General features: G+C 52.9%; 1 protein-coding gene across 1 annotated transcript in view; it reads left to right on the forward strand.

Moving 5' to 3' along the window:
• Nucleotides 1-16,475, forward strand: part of LOC139417313 (calmodulin-binding transcription activator 1-like) — a 633,264-nt gene that overhangs the window by 192,018 nt on the left and 424,771 nt on the right. Inside the window, exon 4 of the mRNA XM_071166580.1 lies at nucleotides 3,277-3,344. Within this exon, the coding sequence (XP_071022681.1) occupies nucleotides 3,277-3,344 (68 nt within the window). The remainder of the gene's footprint in view (nucleotides 1-3,276; nucleotides 3,345-16,475) is intronic.

Raw genomic sequence — 16,475 nt, forward strand, 5'->3', positions numbered from 1 at the left:
TGGCACAGTAAAAGGACCATCCTCTCTGTTCTCCTTGTGCTCCATATGCTTCTAGTCTCAGGGGCCTGAATGTCCATATTTAGCTCAGTAACTCCAAAAAGCTTTACACCACTGTAGGTTGACATTTCTCTTCATGTTATTGTACCCTTTTCCTAATTCAATCCTAAACTACTTGCTGGAGTGAAGAGACAACAGCTCTAGCCCCCACCTTGTCATGCTGTGGCCATGGCTTCCTCCCCTCTGGTCATTATGGCAGGGAGACAGGAAGTTAATCGACGCTTTATTATCTCCCAGCCTGCACCTGGAAGCCATGTCATGCTCCCCAGCGGGACCCCTGCCAGCCTGAGATCCCTCCTCACCTTGGCTCCTTCCTCACCCTGGTTCCCCCAGCAGCCCCTTGGGCAGGCTCAGCCAGGATTAGGCTCTTGTGGTGCTGGTCACTGCCAGGACACACTCATCATGACACTGGACCAGGGGGAGGCTGCTTCTCAGCTCCTAGCCATAGATGTTCATCACACTGGGCATAGTGTGTGTGTGTGTGCGTGTGTGTGTGTGTGTGTGTGTGTGGGTGTTTATGCGAGTGTGTGTGTTTGTGCGTGTGCGTGTGTACTCTCTCTGACACTATGGGATTATTCTGTATGTGAATGGGGATTTATTCAGCTGATATTATCTCTTGTTGCTGCGATTTCCGTTGTTGCTTCTCCCGTTATTGTTGACGTTATTTCCCCGTGTGGACAGGACAAGTAGCAGCACACGTGAAGGGACATATTGTGTAAACATAGCCCATATACACAAAGAGTTTTGTTCACACACCAACGTGAACACACACACACATCCCTAGATATCGAAAGATGATATTATTGTAGAAGATGACACCAGGTCTCTCCTCCATGCCTCCTCATCTAGGTGTCTGTCTGTCTGTCTCTCTGTCTGAGTAGCTGACAAATGCTCTGGCTGAGGGATGAATTGCTGGCTGTCACTGGTAATCATGAGGTTGTCTGGCAGCATCCAAAGTGCTGCCCATTAGTTTGGTGTGAGAATGGGTGGGTAGCCTGGCCTGCTATGCCTTTATACTCTGACTGACACAAGAGCCACTGTGATCATTGAAAACATGACAGCCCCTATAGTATCTCAATTATCTACACTGAACAAAAATAGAAACGCAGCATGCAACAATTTCAAAGATTTGACTGAGTTGTATAAGGAAAGTCAATTCATTAGGCCCTAATCTATGGATTTCACATGACTGGGAATACAGATATGCATATGTTGATCACAGATACCTTTTTGGATCACTAAACCAGTCAGTATCTGGTGTGACCACCTCATGCAGCACGACTCATCTCCTTCATATAGAGTTGATCAGGCTGTTGATTGTGGCCTGTGGAATGTTGTCCCACTCCTCTTCAATAGCTGTGAGAAGTTGCTGGATATTGGCGGGAACTGGAACACATTGTCGTACATGTCGATCCAGAGCATACCAAACCTGCTCAATGGGTGACATGTCTGGTGAGTATGCAGGCCATTGGAGAACTGGGACATTTTCAGCTTCCAGGAATTGTGTGCAGATCCTTGCAACATGGGGCCGTGCATTATCATGGTGAAACATGAGGTGATGGCGGTGGAAAAATGGCATGACAATGGGCCTCAGGATCTCGTCATGGTATCTCTGTACATTCAAATTGCCATCGATAAAATGCAATTGTGTTTGTTGTTTGTAGCTTATGTCTGCCCATACCATAACCCCACCGCCACCATGGGGCACTCAGACCTCAGCAAACCGTTGACATCAGCAAACCACTCATCAACCTGACGGCATACACGCTGTCTACCATCTACCTGGTACAGTTGAAAGTGGGATTCATCCATGAAGAGCACACTTCTCCAGCGTGCCAGTGGCCAGAGAATTGTGAGCATTTCCCCACTGAAGCCGAACTTCAGTCAGATTAAGACCCTGGTGAGGACGACGAGCTGAGATGAGATGAGGTTCCCTTACATGGTTTCTGACAGTTTGTGCAGAAATTCTTTGGTTGTGCAAACCCACAGTTTCATCAGCTGTCCAGGTGTCTGGTCTCAGACGATCCTGCAGGTGAAGAAGCTGGATGTGGAGGTCCTGGGCTGGCATGGTTACTCGTGGTCTGCGGTTGCGAGGCAGGTTGGACGTACTGCCAAATTCTTTAAAACAACACCGGAGGTGGCTTATTAGAGAAATGAACATTACATGATCTGGCAACAGCTCTGGTGGACATTCCTGCAATCAGCATGCCAACTGCACGTTCCCCCAAAACTTGAGACATCTGTGGCATTGTGTTGTTTGACAAAACTGCACATTTTAGAGTGGCCTTTTATTGTCCCCAGCACAAGGTGCACCTGTGTAAGGATCATGCTGTTTAATCAGCTTTTTGATATGCCACACCTGTCAGGTGGATGGATTATCTTGGCAAAGGAGAAATGCTCACTAACAGGAATGTAAATACATTTTGAACACAATTTGAGAGACATAAGCTTTTTGTGCATATGGAACATTTCTGGGATATTTTATTTCAGCTCATGAAACATGGGACCTTTACGCTCTACATGTTGTGTTTATATTTGTGTTCAGTGTACATCTATCTATAGTAGCTGTAGCATCTCCTTCACTGCACTTCATAGCATCTCCTTTACTGCACATGTAGAGGACTTTATAGTATCCACATACTAGTTAGCCTAGTTCCAGTACATGGCAATGTACTTTGTGAGTGGTGTGTGCTGATTATTCCTATGCTAAAGAGTGGATGGCTACATAGATGGGTGTCAAGGGCAGATCAAAGCGGATTGGGGGGAGGATCGAACCAAGGAAAATGAAAAGCTGCTCTCTGAATGTGAAACGCTGGAGACGTCAATCTGTGTGAGAAGCACCTTGAAGTCTTCGGAGGAGAGGTTGATCAAAACCTGCTTAACTAAGATGGTCTCAAATAGGATCTGACCTCTGCTGCTGTGTGTTGCATCTCTTGTCTCTGTCTGTCTACTGTGTGCTACTTTACCCAATCTCCATTTACCTGGCTGGTAAGCATAGGACTTGCATCATGTCTTCTCTTTGCTCCCTCTGTGTTTGTGCTGTGTGTTCTCCTGTCTGAAGGTCAATGAACCGTGGTCTCCACAATGTATTAGCAACACTAGCTCCAGGTGACTGAAGCCTTTCCTTCCCTCCCTCCCTCCCTCCCTCCTTCCCTCCTTCCCTCCCTCCCTCCCTCCCTCCCTCCCTCCCTCCCTCCCTCCCTCTCTTCTCTCTCACAGGAAATCGCAGCTTACTTGATAACGTTTGAAAAGCATGAGGAATGGCTAACGACGTCCCCTAAAACAAGGTAAGCGAGATGTCGACGTCTTCCAAGAAATAACCACAAATAACATCTCTTCACAGAAAATGCCACACTGTGCCATTTATTTTGTAGGCTTCACTTTTTTTTGTGTGTCGTGCCGAGTACCAGGAATCCCTACTGAACCCATTAGAAAACCACCCCCCATGTTGAGAGTTGGATAGATGTTTAATATTACAAGCTGCCTGATGGCAGTTTGGAAAACTTTGCACCTTTCAGAAGCTATTTGAGCCAGACGATGGAACATTAATGTTGACTAATTATTGCCTTTTAGCGGGCCAATTAAGACAACATGCACTCCTCTGGTCTCCGCTGTGAATGTGATGCTAATGTGTTGGTATCTGTCTGCACATTCACACAATCTCCAATAGAACGAAGTAGGGTTGATTTGAGGGCTTGTTCTGCATGTGGGGAGGGAGGGAGGGAGAGAGGGAGGGAGGAATGTGGATATGAATGTCAATAAGAAGTAACTTTTGTAAATGGAAAAATGATGGCACCACAGTGATTATATCCATGATATGTAGCATATGCCAAATAAGAAAACTCCTACCTACCCTGTCCTATCAAAGCATTTGTTTGTGTCTGACACATGGAATTAAATGTCAACAGTGTTGATGTTATTTCCACGGTAACATTATTTACTCTTATTTATACCACCATAGTTCCCATCCTGGAAACCGAGTTTCCGACCGTGAATTATGTCATAAATCCACATCATTAACGCTGGTGGACATCTCTTTATTTGACTAGCTTTGAGTAACAGGCAGTGTTAGGCTGTGCTGGGCCTTTCTCATCTGCGTGTGGAGCGAACACAGAACACACACACAACCAACCACCCACTGTGATCTACCACAACACATCCTGATGAGGAATTGACTCTGTGTTTAAATATATTATAACCTTTCTCTATCATCAGCCTCCTTTTACCTCCTTTACCTCCCCCTCCTCTCCCTTCCATCCCTGGTGTTATTAACAGTCCTCATCCATGTGTAACTGTACTGTTGGCCCTCTGACACACAGATCAGTCCTCTAGTTCCTCTCCTGCCTGCCAGGGACATTGATAATGGCTCCGCATAAAGAAAGTGATAATTAACAATACGTTTCCCTGTGTAATTGTAGAAGATGGCCCAAAGAGCGCCCTGACTTCTACTCTACGCCTTTTTATCATCACCCCTCTCCAACAATTAACTCCCCCAACCAGGCCTCCTTGTCGTCAGACACCGGGGGAATATTTGACATTAGGCCCAATGTTATTAACGGCTGTCTCCAGGAACATGTAAAACAGCAGGCTCTGTTATCTTGCTGTACTTTACAGTAACTAGAATGAAAAAACGAACACTCAGCGGTATTAACATAAGTACAGGAGCAGTACTCTGGAGAATGAAGGGACTGATAGACAATAACAGGGAAAGCTTTTGAGGCTTGAGTCACATATTGTCCAATCAGCATCCAGTTGGACTATAATGGTGATGGTGGTGGAGTCTCTGTGACTGACTGTCACCAGTCTGCTGGGTCCTAGAGACCACTGAGTCCTAGAGTCAGTCCTGACCTGTCAGGAACCATGTGTGGGTGCTGATGTTGCAGTAGATGTGGCACTGAGGGATGAGATGGAGGCCGGGGGCCAGACAGAGCCACAGAGCCTACTTAGGAGGAGTGGACAGGAGCAGAGCTGCACCTTACATGGATGAGAGGAGCTGCTATATTATGGCTGTTATGGCATTTATGTAGGGGTGAGGGTGATACAGCCAGGCAGGCAGGAGTGGAGGGGCTGCGGCTGTAGAGGCGGAGGCCGGGGGCTGGTGTAGTGTTTGTGTTCCTGAAGCTGTCCGTCAGAGAGAGAGAGAGAGAGAGGGTAAAGCTTTGTGACAGACCGGGGGTAGCAGGGTGATTGATGGAGTCTGATTGATGGGCTGTAACCTTTCTGTTACAGCACTTTGCTGAGAGGTCAGGGGTTGTACAAGGGAGAGCTGTGCTTAAGGGCTGGACGGAGTGCCATTTGTCATCACACCCACCTCAGAGAGTGTATGCATGTGTGTGCACACGTATCTGTGTGAGGACAGGAGATACAACCTGCATTAGGAGGTACGAGGCTCTGTTGCCGGGTCAGTGGACTGGGCTGTGAGAGAGTCCAGCAGGCTGAGAGAGAGGACAGCAGGCTGAGACAGCCACTAGGCTGAGAAAGAGGCCAGCAGGATTAGAGGGGGAGGCCAGCAGGCGGAGGGAAAGGTCAACAGGCTGTGAGAAAGAAGCCAGCAGGCTGTGAGAGAGAGGCCAGCTGGCTGAGAGAAGGGGCCAGCTGGCTGAGAGAGAGAGGCCAGCTGGCTAAAAGAGAGAGAGGCCGGCTGGCAGAGAGAGAGAGGCCAGCAGGCTGAGAGAGAGAGGCCAGCAGGCTGAGAGAGAGAGGCCAGCAGGCTGAGAGAGAGAGACCAGCAGGCTAAGAGAGAGAGGACAGTAGGCTGAGAGAGAGACCAGCAGGCTGAGAGAGAGTCCACCAGGCTGTGAGAGAGAGGCCAGCAAGCTTTGAGAGAGAGGTCAGCAGGCTGTGAGAGAGAGGCCAGCTGGCTGAGAGAGAGAGGCCAGCTGGCTGAGAGAGAGAGGCCAGCTGGCTGAGAGAGAGAGACCAGCAGGCTGAGAGAGAGAGACCAGCAGCCTGAGAGAGAGAGGCCAGCAGGCTGAGAGAGAGAGGACAGTAGGCTGAGAGAGAGAGGCCGGCAGGCTGAGAGAGAGAGGCCACCAGGCTGAGAGAGAGAATCCACCAGGCTGAGAGAGAGAGGCCAGCAGGCTGAGAGAGAGAGAGGATAGTAGGCTGAGAGAGAGTCCACCAGGCTGTGAGAGAGAGGCCAGCAGGCTTTGAGAGAGAGGTCAGCAGGCTGTGAGAGAGAGGCCAGCAGGGTGAGAGAGTTAGTCCACCAGGCTGTGAGAGAGAGGCCAGCAGTCTGTGAGAGAGAGGCCAGCTGGCTGAGAGAGAGAGTCCAGCAGGCTGAGAGAGAGAGGGGCCAGCAGGCTGAGAGAGAGAGAGAGAGGCCATCAGGCTGAGAGAGAGAGAGAGAGGCCATCAGGCTGAGAGAGAGAGAGGCCAGTAGGCTGAGAGAGAGAGGGGCCAGCAGGCTGAGAGAGAGAGGCCAGCGGGCTGAGAGAGAGAGGCCAGCAGGCTGAGAGAGAGAGGCCAGCAGGCTGAGAGAGAGAGAGAGAGAGGCCAGCAGGCTGAGAGAGAGAGAGGCCAGCAGGCTGAGAGAGAGAGAGGCCAGCAGGCTGAGAGAGAGAGAGGCCAGCAGGCTGAGAGAGAGAGAGGCCAGCAGGCTGTGAGAGAGAGGCCAGCAGGCTGTGAGAGAGAGGCCAGCAGGCTGTGAGAGAGAGGCCAGCAGGCTGTGAGAGAGAGGCCAGCAGGCTGAGAGAGAGAGAGGCCAGCAGGCTGTGAGAGAGAGAGGCCAGCAGGCTGTGAGAGAGAGGCCAGCAGGCTGTGAGAGAGAGAGGTTAGCAGGCTGCGAGAGAGAGACCAGCAGGCTGTGAGAGAGAGAGGCCAGCAGGCTGTGAGAGAGAGAGGCCAGCAGGCTGTGAGAGAGAGAGGCCAGCAGGCTGTGAGAGAGAGGCCAGCTGGCTGAGAGAGAGAGTCCAGCAGGCTGAGAGAGAAAGGGGCCAGCAGGCTGTGAGAGAGAGGCCAGCAGGCTGAGAGAGAGAGGCCAGCAGGCTGAGAGAGAGAGAGAGGCTAGCAGGCTGAGAGAGAGAGAGACCAGCAGGCTGAGAGAGAGAGAGAGGCCAGCAGGCTGAGAGAGAGAGAGGCCAGCAGACTGTGAGAGAAAGGCCCGCAGGCTGTGAGAGAGAGGCCCGCAGGCTGTGAGAGAGAGGCCAGCAGGCTGAGAGAGAGAGTCCAGCAGGCTGAGAGAGAGAGGCCAACAGGCTGAGAGAGAGAGGCCAGCAGGCTGAGTGAGAGAGGTCTGCAGGCTGAGAGAGAGAGGCCAGCAGGCTGAGAGAGAGGCCAGCAGGCTGAGAGAGAGGCCAGCAGGCTGTGAGAGAGAGGCCAGCAGGCTGAGAGAGAGGCCAGCAGGCTGAGAGAGAGGCCAGCAGGCTATGATAAGCAGCAGGTCGTGCATGGAGAACAAGGCAAGGACTGCATAGCTGCTCCACATCTCCATGTGTTTGTTACCACTCTGAGACACGCAGGAAGCCAGGTCATTAACATGCTAAAGGGAGTGGGGACTGGGGGAGAGGGAGGCCGGGGTGAGTGGAGAGCTGAAGGAGTTGACGCCAGCTGTTTGACCAAGATGACGCATAACCCAGGACATGGCCTGCAATGAAGATGACACACTGTCAACACACTGCTATCACACTGCCAACACACTGCTATCACACAGCCAACACACTGCTATCACACTGCCAACACACTGCTATCACACCGCCAACACACTGCTATCACACAGCCAACACACTGCTATCACACAGCCAACACACTGCTATCACACAGCCAACACACTGATATCACACTGCCAACCCACTGCTAACACACAGCCAACACACTGCTATCACACAGCCAACGCACTGCTATCACACAGCCAACACACTGCTATCACACAGCCAACACACTGCTATCACACAGCCAACACACTGCTATCACATAGCCTACACACTGCCAACATGGAGGATCAACAATGAATTAGGAGTGCAAATTAGGAGTGCAATAGAGGTTATATTATGTTATAATACATGTGTATCCACCTACTCATTCCAGCCAGTGTTTGTGCTGGTTTGTTTTGGGTCCGTTCTGTTTGTTTATCCTTCCTGAATCAGAAGGGGCCTGGCACCAGCCAGGGGAGAGTAGTCGAGAAGCAGAGTGATTGATGTGCTCAGTCCTTGTAATACACATTCCCTTTCAGATAGGAAGTGCAACAGCAGTTAAAATCAATAGCAGCGCTCTCCTACTGACTGCTAGAACAGAACTACAGCTAATTCAGGCTGCACCTGTCAGAGCCAGGGAAGTTTCCCAACTAGGCTGGGCCTTACACTGTAATTTACACCCCAACGCTAGAGAGAGCTGCCTGCGCTGGCTTCCATTTCCATTAGAGAGAGAGCCTGGTATTATGGCTTTAATGAACGCCTGACCAGGAGTGTGATTTAAGATCGCTCTTACCATATACCTCTCCTCTGTCTCTGAAGGGAGGGAACAGACTTAAACTGACAATTAGGATTTCTACCCCCTGCATCCCACACCGATAGCCATGGTGATTTTTTCTGTGAACCTTTTTTTAAAGCGCGGCCATCGCTAAAGCATGAAGTGTTAAGACTGGCATGCTGCTGAGAGGACAATGAGAGCAGGGCAGAGCAGGGCAGAGCAGGGCCGGGCAGAGCAGGGCAGAGCAGGGCCAGGCAGAGCGTAGCAGAGGAGAGTAGAGCAGGGCCGGGCAGAGCAGGGCCAGGCAGAGCGTAGCAGAGGAGAGTAGAGCAGGGCCGGGCAGAGCAGGGCTGGGCAGAGCGTAGCAGAGGAGAGTAGAGCAGGGCCGGGCAGAGCGTAGCAGAGGAGAGTAGAGCAGGGCAGGGCCGGGCAGAGCGTAGCAGAGGAGAGTAGAGCAGGGCCGGGCAGAGCGTAGCAGAGGAGAGTAGAGCAGGGCCAGGCAGAGCGTAGCAGAGGAGAGTAGAGCAGGGCAGGGCCGGGCAGAGCAGGGCCGGGCAGAGCGTAGCAGAGGAGAGTAGAGCAGGGCCGGGCAGAGCGTAGCAGAGGAGAGTAGAGCAGGGCCGGGCAGAGCGTAGCAGAGGAGAGTAGAGCAGGGCCGGGCAGAGCGTAGCAGAGGAGAGTAGAGCAGGGCCGGGCAGAGCGTAGCAGAGGAGAGTAGAGCAGTGCCGGGCAGAGCGTAGCAGAGGAGCGTAGAGCAGGGCCGGGCAGAGTGTAGCAGAGGAGAGTAGAGCAGGGAGCGTAGCAGAGGAGAGTAGAGCAGGGCCGGGCAGAGCAGGGCCGGGCAGAGCGTAGCAGAGGAGAGTAGAGCAGGGAGCGTAGCAGAGGAGAGTAGAGCAGGGCCGGGCAGAGCGTAGCAGAGGAGAGTAGAGCAGGGCCAGGCAGAGCGTAGCAGAGGAGAGTAGAGCAGGGCCAGGCAGAGCGTAGCGGAGGAGAGTAGAGCAGGGCCGGGCAGAGCAGGGCCGGGCAGAGCGTAGCAGAGGAGAGTAGAGCAGGGAGCGTAGCAGAGGAGAGTAGAGCAGGGCCAGTCAGAGCGTAGCAGAGTAGAGTAGAGTAGAGCAGAGCAGGTCCGGGCAGAGAGTAGCAGAGGAGAGTAGAGCAGGGCCGGGCAGAGCGTAGCAGAGGAGAGTAGAGCAGGGCCGGGCAGAGCGTAGCAGAGGAGAGTAGAGCAGGGCCGGGCAGAGCGTAGCAGAGGAGAGTAGAGCAGGGCCGGGCAGAGCGTAGCAGAGGAGAGTAGAGCAGGGCCGGGCAGAGCGTAGCAGAGGAGAGTAGAGCAGAGCAGGTCCGGGCAGAGCGTAGCAGAGTAGAGTAGAGCAGAGCAGGTCCGGGCAGAGCGTAGCAGAGGAGAGTAGAGCAGGGCCGGGCAGAGCGTAGCAGAGGAGAGTAGAGCAGGGCCGGGCAGAGCGTAGCAGAGGAGAGTAGAGCAGGGCCGGGCAGAGCGTAGCAGAGGAGAGTAGAGCAGTGCCGGGCAGAGCGTAGCAGAGGAGCGTAAAGCAGGGCCGGGCAGAGTGTAGCAGAGAGTAGAGCAGGGAGCGTAGCAGAGGAGAGTAGAGCAGGGCCGGGCAGAGCAGGGCCGGGCAGAGCGTAGCAGAGGAGAGTAGAGCAGGGAGCGTAGCAGAGGAGAGTAGAGCAGGGCCGGGCAGAGCGTAGCAGAGGAGAGTAGAGCAGGGCCAGGCAGAGCGTAGCAGAGGAGAGTAGAGCAGGGCCAGGCAGAGCGTAGCGGAGGAGAGTAGAGCAGGGCCGGGCAGAGCAGGGCCGGGCAGAGCGTAGCAGAGGAGAGTAGAGCAGGGAGCGTAGCAGAGGAGAGTAGAGCAGGGCCGGGCAGAGCAGGGCCGGGCAGAGTGTAGCAGAGGAGAGTAGAGCAGGGCCAGGCAGAGCGTAGCAGAGGAGAGTAGAGCAGGGCCAGGCAGAGCGTAGCGGAGGAGAGTAGAGCAGGGCCGGGCAGAGCAGGGCCGGGCAGAGCGTAGCAGAGGAGAGTAGAGCAGGGCCAGGCAGAGCGTAGCAGAGGAGAGTAGAGCAGGGCCAGGCAGAGCGTAGCAGAGGAGAGTAGAGCAGGGCCGGGCAGAGCGTAGCAGAGGGGAGTAGAGCAGGGCCGGGCAGAGCGTAGCAGAGGGGAGTAGAGCAGGGCCGGGCAGAGCGTAGCAGAGGAGACTAGAGCAGGGCCAGTCAGAGCGTAGCAGAGTAGAGTAGAGCAGAGCAGGTCCGGGCAGAGAGTAGCAGAGGAGAGTAGAGCAGGGCCGGGCAGAGCGTAGCAGAGGAGAGTAGAGCAGGGCCGGGCAGAGCGTAGCAGAGGAGAGTAGAGCAGGGCCGGGCAGAGCGTAGCAGAGGAGAGTAGAGCAGGGCCGGGCAGAGCGTAGCAGAGGAGAGTAGAGCAGGGCCGGGCAGAGCGTAGCAGAGGAGAGTAGAGCAGGGCCAGGCAGAGCGTAGCAGAGTAGAGTAGAGCAGAGCAGGTCCGGGCAGAGCGTAGCAGAGTAGAGTAGAGCAGAGCAGGTCCGGGCAGAGCGTAGCAGAGGAGAGTAGAGCAGGGCCGGGCAGAGCGTAGCAGAGGAGAGTAGAGCAGGGCCGGGCAGAGCAGGGCAGGGCGTAGCAGAGGAGAGTAGAGCAGGGCCGGGCAGAGCAGGGCAGAGCGTAGCAGAGGAGAGTAGAGCAGGGCCGGGCAGAGCGTAGCAGAGGAGAGTAGAGCAGGGCCGGGCAGAGCGTAGCAGAGGAGAGTAGAGCAGGGCCGGGCAGAGCAGGGCAGGGCGTAGCAGAGGAGAGTAGAGCAGGGCCGGGCAGAGCAGGGCAGAGCGTAGCAGAGGAGAGTAGAGCAGGGCCGGGCAGAGCGTAGCAGAGGAGAGTAGAGCAGGGCCGGGCAGAGCGTAGCAGAGGAGAGTAGAGCAGGGCCGGGCAGAGCGTATCAGAGCAGGCCAGGGCAAGGGTGAAAAACTGAGGCCTTAGCTCTAGATAACAATCTGTTGGGGGGTGTCAGTCAACCTCGTGCTATGCTTCATGTAATAAGGACCAGACATGAATGTCCATCACAAATGGATACCTGTGTTTTTAAAAAGGTGCAACCCAGATGCAGACTACAGGGTTTATGTTGAGAACTGTATGAGTAAAGAACGAGGAGAGGTGTTGGACACCTTGGTGTCGTAGAGGGGTCACTCATTAACTACAGAGTACTCTTTTAAATGACACACATTACTATTACACAGGAACGGTTTCCGGTAACTGCAGCCAATGACAAAGTGGATCTGAGGGAGTGATCCAGTCCTTTTGACCAGTGTGTGTGTGTTGTGTGGTGTGTGTTGTGTTGTGTGGTGTTTGCCTTTATGGTTCATGTCCTTCCCTATTCCCTTCAGTAGTCAGAGTGAACAAACACTGACATGTTATGGCTCCTGGAAACCAGCAAATGAAGCAGTGGGCTGTGTCAGCTATCCACCTCCGTTTCAACACACACACACACACACACACACACACACACACACACACACACACACCCACACCATGCACTCTCTTATATTGAAACTATCAAGCAATAAGTACCTCTCCACTGAGGGTCCCACAATGACACTGAACCTACCACCCCCTGTGTCCCAGCGTAATAGCCCTCTCTCCTCTCCTTTCTCCTGTCCTCTCCTTTCTCCTCTCCTTTCTCCTCTCCTCTTCTTTCTCCTCTCCTTTCTCCTCACTTTTCTCCTCTCCTTTCTCCTCACCTTTCTCCTTTCCTCTCCTCTCCTTTCTCCTCTCCATCCCTCTCCTCTCCTTTCTTCTCTCCATTCCTCTCTCCTCTCCTTTCTCCTCTCCTCTCCTTTCACCTCTCATTTCTCCTCCCCTTTCTCCTCTCCTCTTGTTTCTCCTCTCCTTTCTTCTCTCCATTCCTCTCCTCTCCTTTCTCCTCTCCTCTCCTTTCACCTCTCATTTCTCCTCTCCTTTCTCCTCTCCTCTTGTTTCTCCTCTCCTTTCTCCTCTCCTTTCTCCTCTCCTCTCCTTTCTCCTCTCCATTCCTCTCCTCTCCTTTCTCCTCTCCATTCCTCTCCTCTCCTTTCTCCTCCCCTCTCCTTTCCCCTCTCCTCTCCATTCCTCTCCTTTCTCCTCTCCTTTCTCCTCTCCATTCCTATCCTCTTCTCTCCTCTCCTTTCTACTCTCATTCCTCTCCTCTCCTCCTTTTTCCTCTCCTCTCCTCTCCTCTCCGTTTTCCTCTCCATTCCTCTCCTCTCCTCTCCTCTCCTCTCCTTTCTCATTTCTCCTCTCCTCTCCATTCCTCTTCTCTCCTCTCCTTTCCCCTCTCCTCTCATTTATCCTCTTCTCTCCTCTTCTCTCCTCTCCTTTCTCCTCTCATTTGTAGTCTCCTCTTCTCTCCTCTTCTCTCCTCTGCTCTCCTCTCCTTTCTCCTCTCCATTCCTCCCCTCTCCTCTCCTCCTTTCTCCTGTCCTGTCCTGTCCTGTCCTGTCCTCTCCTCTCCTCTCCTCTCCTCTCCTCTCCTCTCCTTTCTCCTCTCCATTCCTCTTCTCTCCTCTCCTTTCCCCTCTCCTCTCATTTCTCCTCTTCTCTCCTCTCCTTTCTCCTCTCATTTGTAGTCTCCTCTCCTCTGCTCTCCTCTCCTCTCCTCTCCTCTCCTCTCCTCTCCTCTCCTTTCTCCTTTCTCCTCTCCATTCCTCTTCTCTCCTCTCCTTTCCCCTCTCCTCTCATTTCTCCTCTTCTCTCCTCTCCTCTCCTTTCTCCTCTCATTTGTAGTCTCCTCTCCTCTTCTCTCCTCTTCTCTCCTCTTCTCTCCTCTTCTCTCCTCTCCTTTCTCCTCTCCAATCCTCTCCTCTCCTCTCCTCATTTCTCCTCTTCTCTCCTCTCCTCTCCTTTCTCCTCTCATTTGTAGTCTCCTCTCCTCTCCTCTCCTCTCCTCTCCTCTCCTCTCCTCTCCTCTCCTCTCCTCTCCTCTCCTCTCCTCTCCTTTCTCCTTTCTCCCCTCCATTCCTATTCTCTCCTCTCCTTTCCCCTCTCCTCTCATTTCTCCTCTTCTCTCCTCTTCTCTCCCCTCCTTTCTCCTCTCATTTGTAGTCTCCTCTCCTCTCCTCTCCATTCCTGCCCTCTCCTCTCCTCCTTTCTCCTCTCCTCTCCTCTCCTCTCCTCTCCTCTCCTCTCCTCTCCTCTCCTCTCCTCTCCTCTCCCTTCCCCCCACAGTCACAACAGCTCTCCAAAATGAAGCAGAGTCCCTTCAGACAGCTTCCAAAGACAATGCTTTTATTAAAACCTACAGCACCACTGCCACCCCAGAGGCACGGACACACCAACCAAAATCAGACTAGCTAGCTAGAGCACTTCTAAGAGTAGAGGCAAGAAGAGAGCTGTGTGTAAGTGTGTCTGTGTGTTAAAATGACTGCTTTAAAAAAGGTGTGTGTGTCTATGCAAGTGAGTGTGTATGTGTGTGTGTGGGGGAGGGGGGGGGGGGATTTGTGTGTGGGTGTGTTTTGAATGAGTAATTGTGGATGTAAGTGAGTGTGTATTGTTAAGCTGCTGGTCAACATGATAGTGTGTGAATCTGGCCCAGCCTGCTGTAGTAAATCCGGTTATCCTCAGTCCCGTTTGTAAAGTGAACGATTCTGTTACGTTGTCTGGCACGTGGTGTGAGACGTGCTCAATTGGACTAAGTGTGTGTGTGTGTCTGAGAAGGGCATGTGATGGTGTTTGGGCCTAATGCTTTGTGGCACCATGGGCTGGCACTGGTTCAGAGGAGAGAGGAGAGTGATGAAGGACAGAAGCAGTGTGGGAAGAGAGGAGGAACATAAAGTTGTTTATCAGCCAACTCTGCATCTGTAGGAGTATGTAACGTCTTTAAAATCATTTATCTCATAATCACAGATTTAATTTAAAAACATTAGTACATGAGTCATGTTTCTATATGGGACATTGTATAGCATATCCCCCTGTCACATAAAACAGGTATTCATAAATGTCAACAAATGATTGTCAGGTGTCATGGAGGTTTTGGTATATTGTTCTGTTTTATTTGAAGTCACAGCCCTCTGAGAGCAGGCAGAGTAAACGTTGCCTCCCCTGCCCTCCCTCATCCCCCCACCATACCCAGCTGCCTTCCACACCCCACTGCTCTGCCTGGCCTCAGAGGACATAGTGTCCCAGTCTGCCTCTCGGCCAAGCCAAGGGCCTCACCAAAGGCAGCCATGCCAGCCTGGGGCATCCTGGGCTTGGGGACAAATCCACCAGGGAGAGTGTAGCGGCTGGAGGAGAGGTTACCTAGACAAAACACATAGAATATGAAAGGAAGGAGAATGAGAGAGTAGAGAAGGAGAAAGTGAAAAATGGACATGGGAGGGAGAGTGAAGATGATGGAGCGAGAGCGGTTGAGAAACTGGAAACATGTCGATAATGGGAGAGAGTGGACAAGGTGGAGATGGGGGAGTCATGATGGATGTGGTGAGAAGACAGGGAGGGGGCTCACACACAAACAGAGGGAGAGCTGGGGAAACACAGGAGAAAGGAAGAAAAAAGACGAGAGAAATACAGAGTAGGTTAACAACAGCAGATAGAGACAGAACAACATCAGCAATGGAGTCAACTGACAGAGAGCGGAAAAGAGTGAGGAGAGAGGAGAGAGGGAGAAGAGGGGAAAGGAGAGAGGAGAGAGGAAAGCAGGGAGAGGAGAGAAGAGAGGAGAGCGGGGAGAGGAGGGGAGAGGAGAGAGGAGGGGAGAGGAGAGAGGAAAGCGGGGAGAGGAGAGAAGAGAGGAGAGCAGGGAGAAGAGGGGAGAGGAGAGAGGAGGGGAGAGGAGAGAGGAGAGCAGCGAGAGGAGAGGGGAGAGGAGAGCGGGGAGAGGAGAGAGGAGAGCAGGGAGAGGAGAGGGGAGAGGAGAGAGGATGTAAACGCTCAATAGATGAACTGAGAGAGGGAAAGAGGGAGAGAGCTGTGCCAAGTGCCTCACTTTCTTGCCAACTTAATAGAGCCGTGTCCTTTAAAGTAATACCTAGCTGAACTCCAGGAAGCAGAATGGCCTGAGGCTGTGAACCATGGACAGGACTGGAGACTAGATGGATGGTTCTTTACATCCTAGGTGATGTATACTAGCCTACTTTAGAAAGGCCCTTCTCCTCAGCTTCCTCTGTTCAGCATATCCAGCCACCAACTGTACAAGGACAAAGACTGACAATGAGGAGTATTAATAACAGGATTGACTGTATGAACTAGCCTTTATCCTGCAAACTACTCCTGCTATGACAAAGCATCAGACAAAAGGCTTGATGGAGTTCAGTTTTAAGGTTAACGAAGCAGTACTAGAGTCCCTATAGCCACCAGTAGTCTGAAAACAAACAGCAGACAGCCCTGTGTTGGTATGTGTGTCAATACGTAGGAGGAGGAAATGAAGTGCAGACAGTGACTGACCACAGGAGGAGGAGAAAGAGGTTGAATAAATAGAACGGAGAGAGGAAGTTGATGTCAAGCAGGTGTTGAAGGGGAAAGTGTCAGCCAAGCGGGCTGATATGGGGAACAAGTGCTGCCTCTGCACCGGGACAATAAAGACTTAATTCAATTAGTGCTTCTGCACAGGTGAGTAGAGCACAGAGCAGGGAGTGGGCCCGAGCCACAGAGCACAGAGCACAGAGCACAGAGCAGGGAGTGGGCCAGAGCCACAGAGCACAGAGCACAGAGCAGGGAGTGGGCCAGAGCCACAGAGCACAGAGCACAGAGCAGGGTGTGGGCCAGAGCCACAGAGCACAGAGCACAGAGCAGGGATTGAGCCACAGAGCACAGAGCAGGGAGTGGGCCAGAGCCACAGAGCAGGGAGTGGGCCAGAGCCACAGAGCACAGAGCACAGAGCAGCCACAGAGAACAGAGCCGGCCGCATGGTTGTCAGAGAGCGGGGCCAGAGGCAGAGGTACAGCAGTACACACGGAGACACAGCCCTGCACACCTCCCACACACGGGAATGCATGTACTTACTGCATACTCAATGTATATACATACCC

The sequence above is a fragment of the Oncorhynchus clarkii genome, chromosome 9, assembly GCF_045791955.1.
Source record: "Oncorhynchus clarkii lewisi isolate Uvic-CL-2024 chromosome 9, UVic_Ocla_1.0, whole genome shotgun sequence".
In the NCBI taxonomy this organism is placed as follows: Eukaryota; Metazoa; Chordata; class Actinopteri; order Salmoniformes; family Salmonidae; genus Oncorhynchus; species Oncorhynchus clarkii.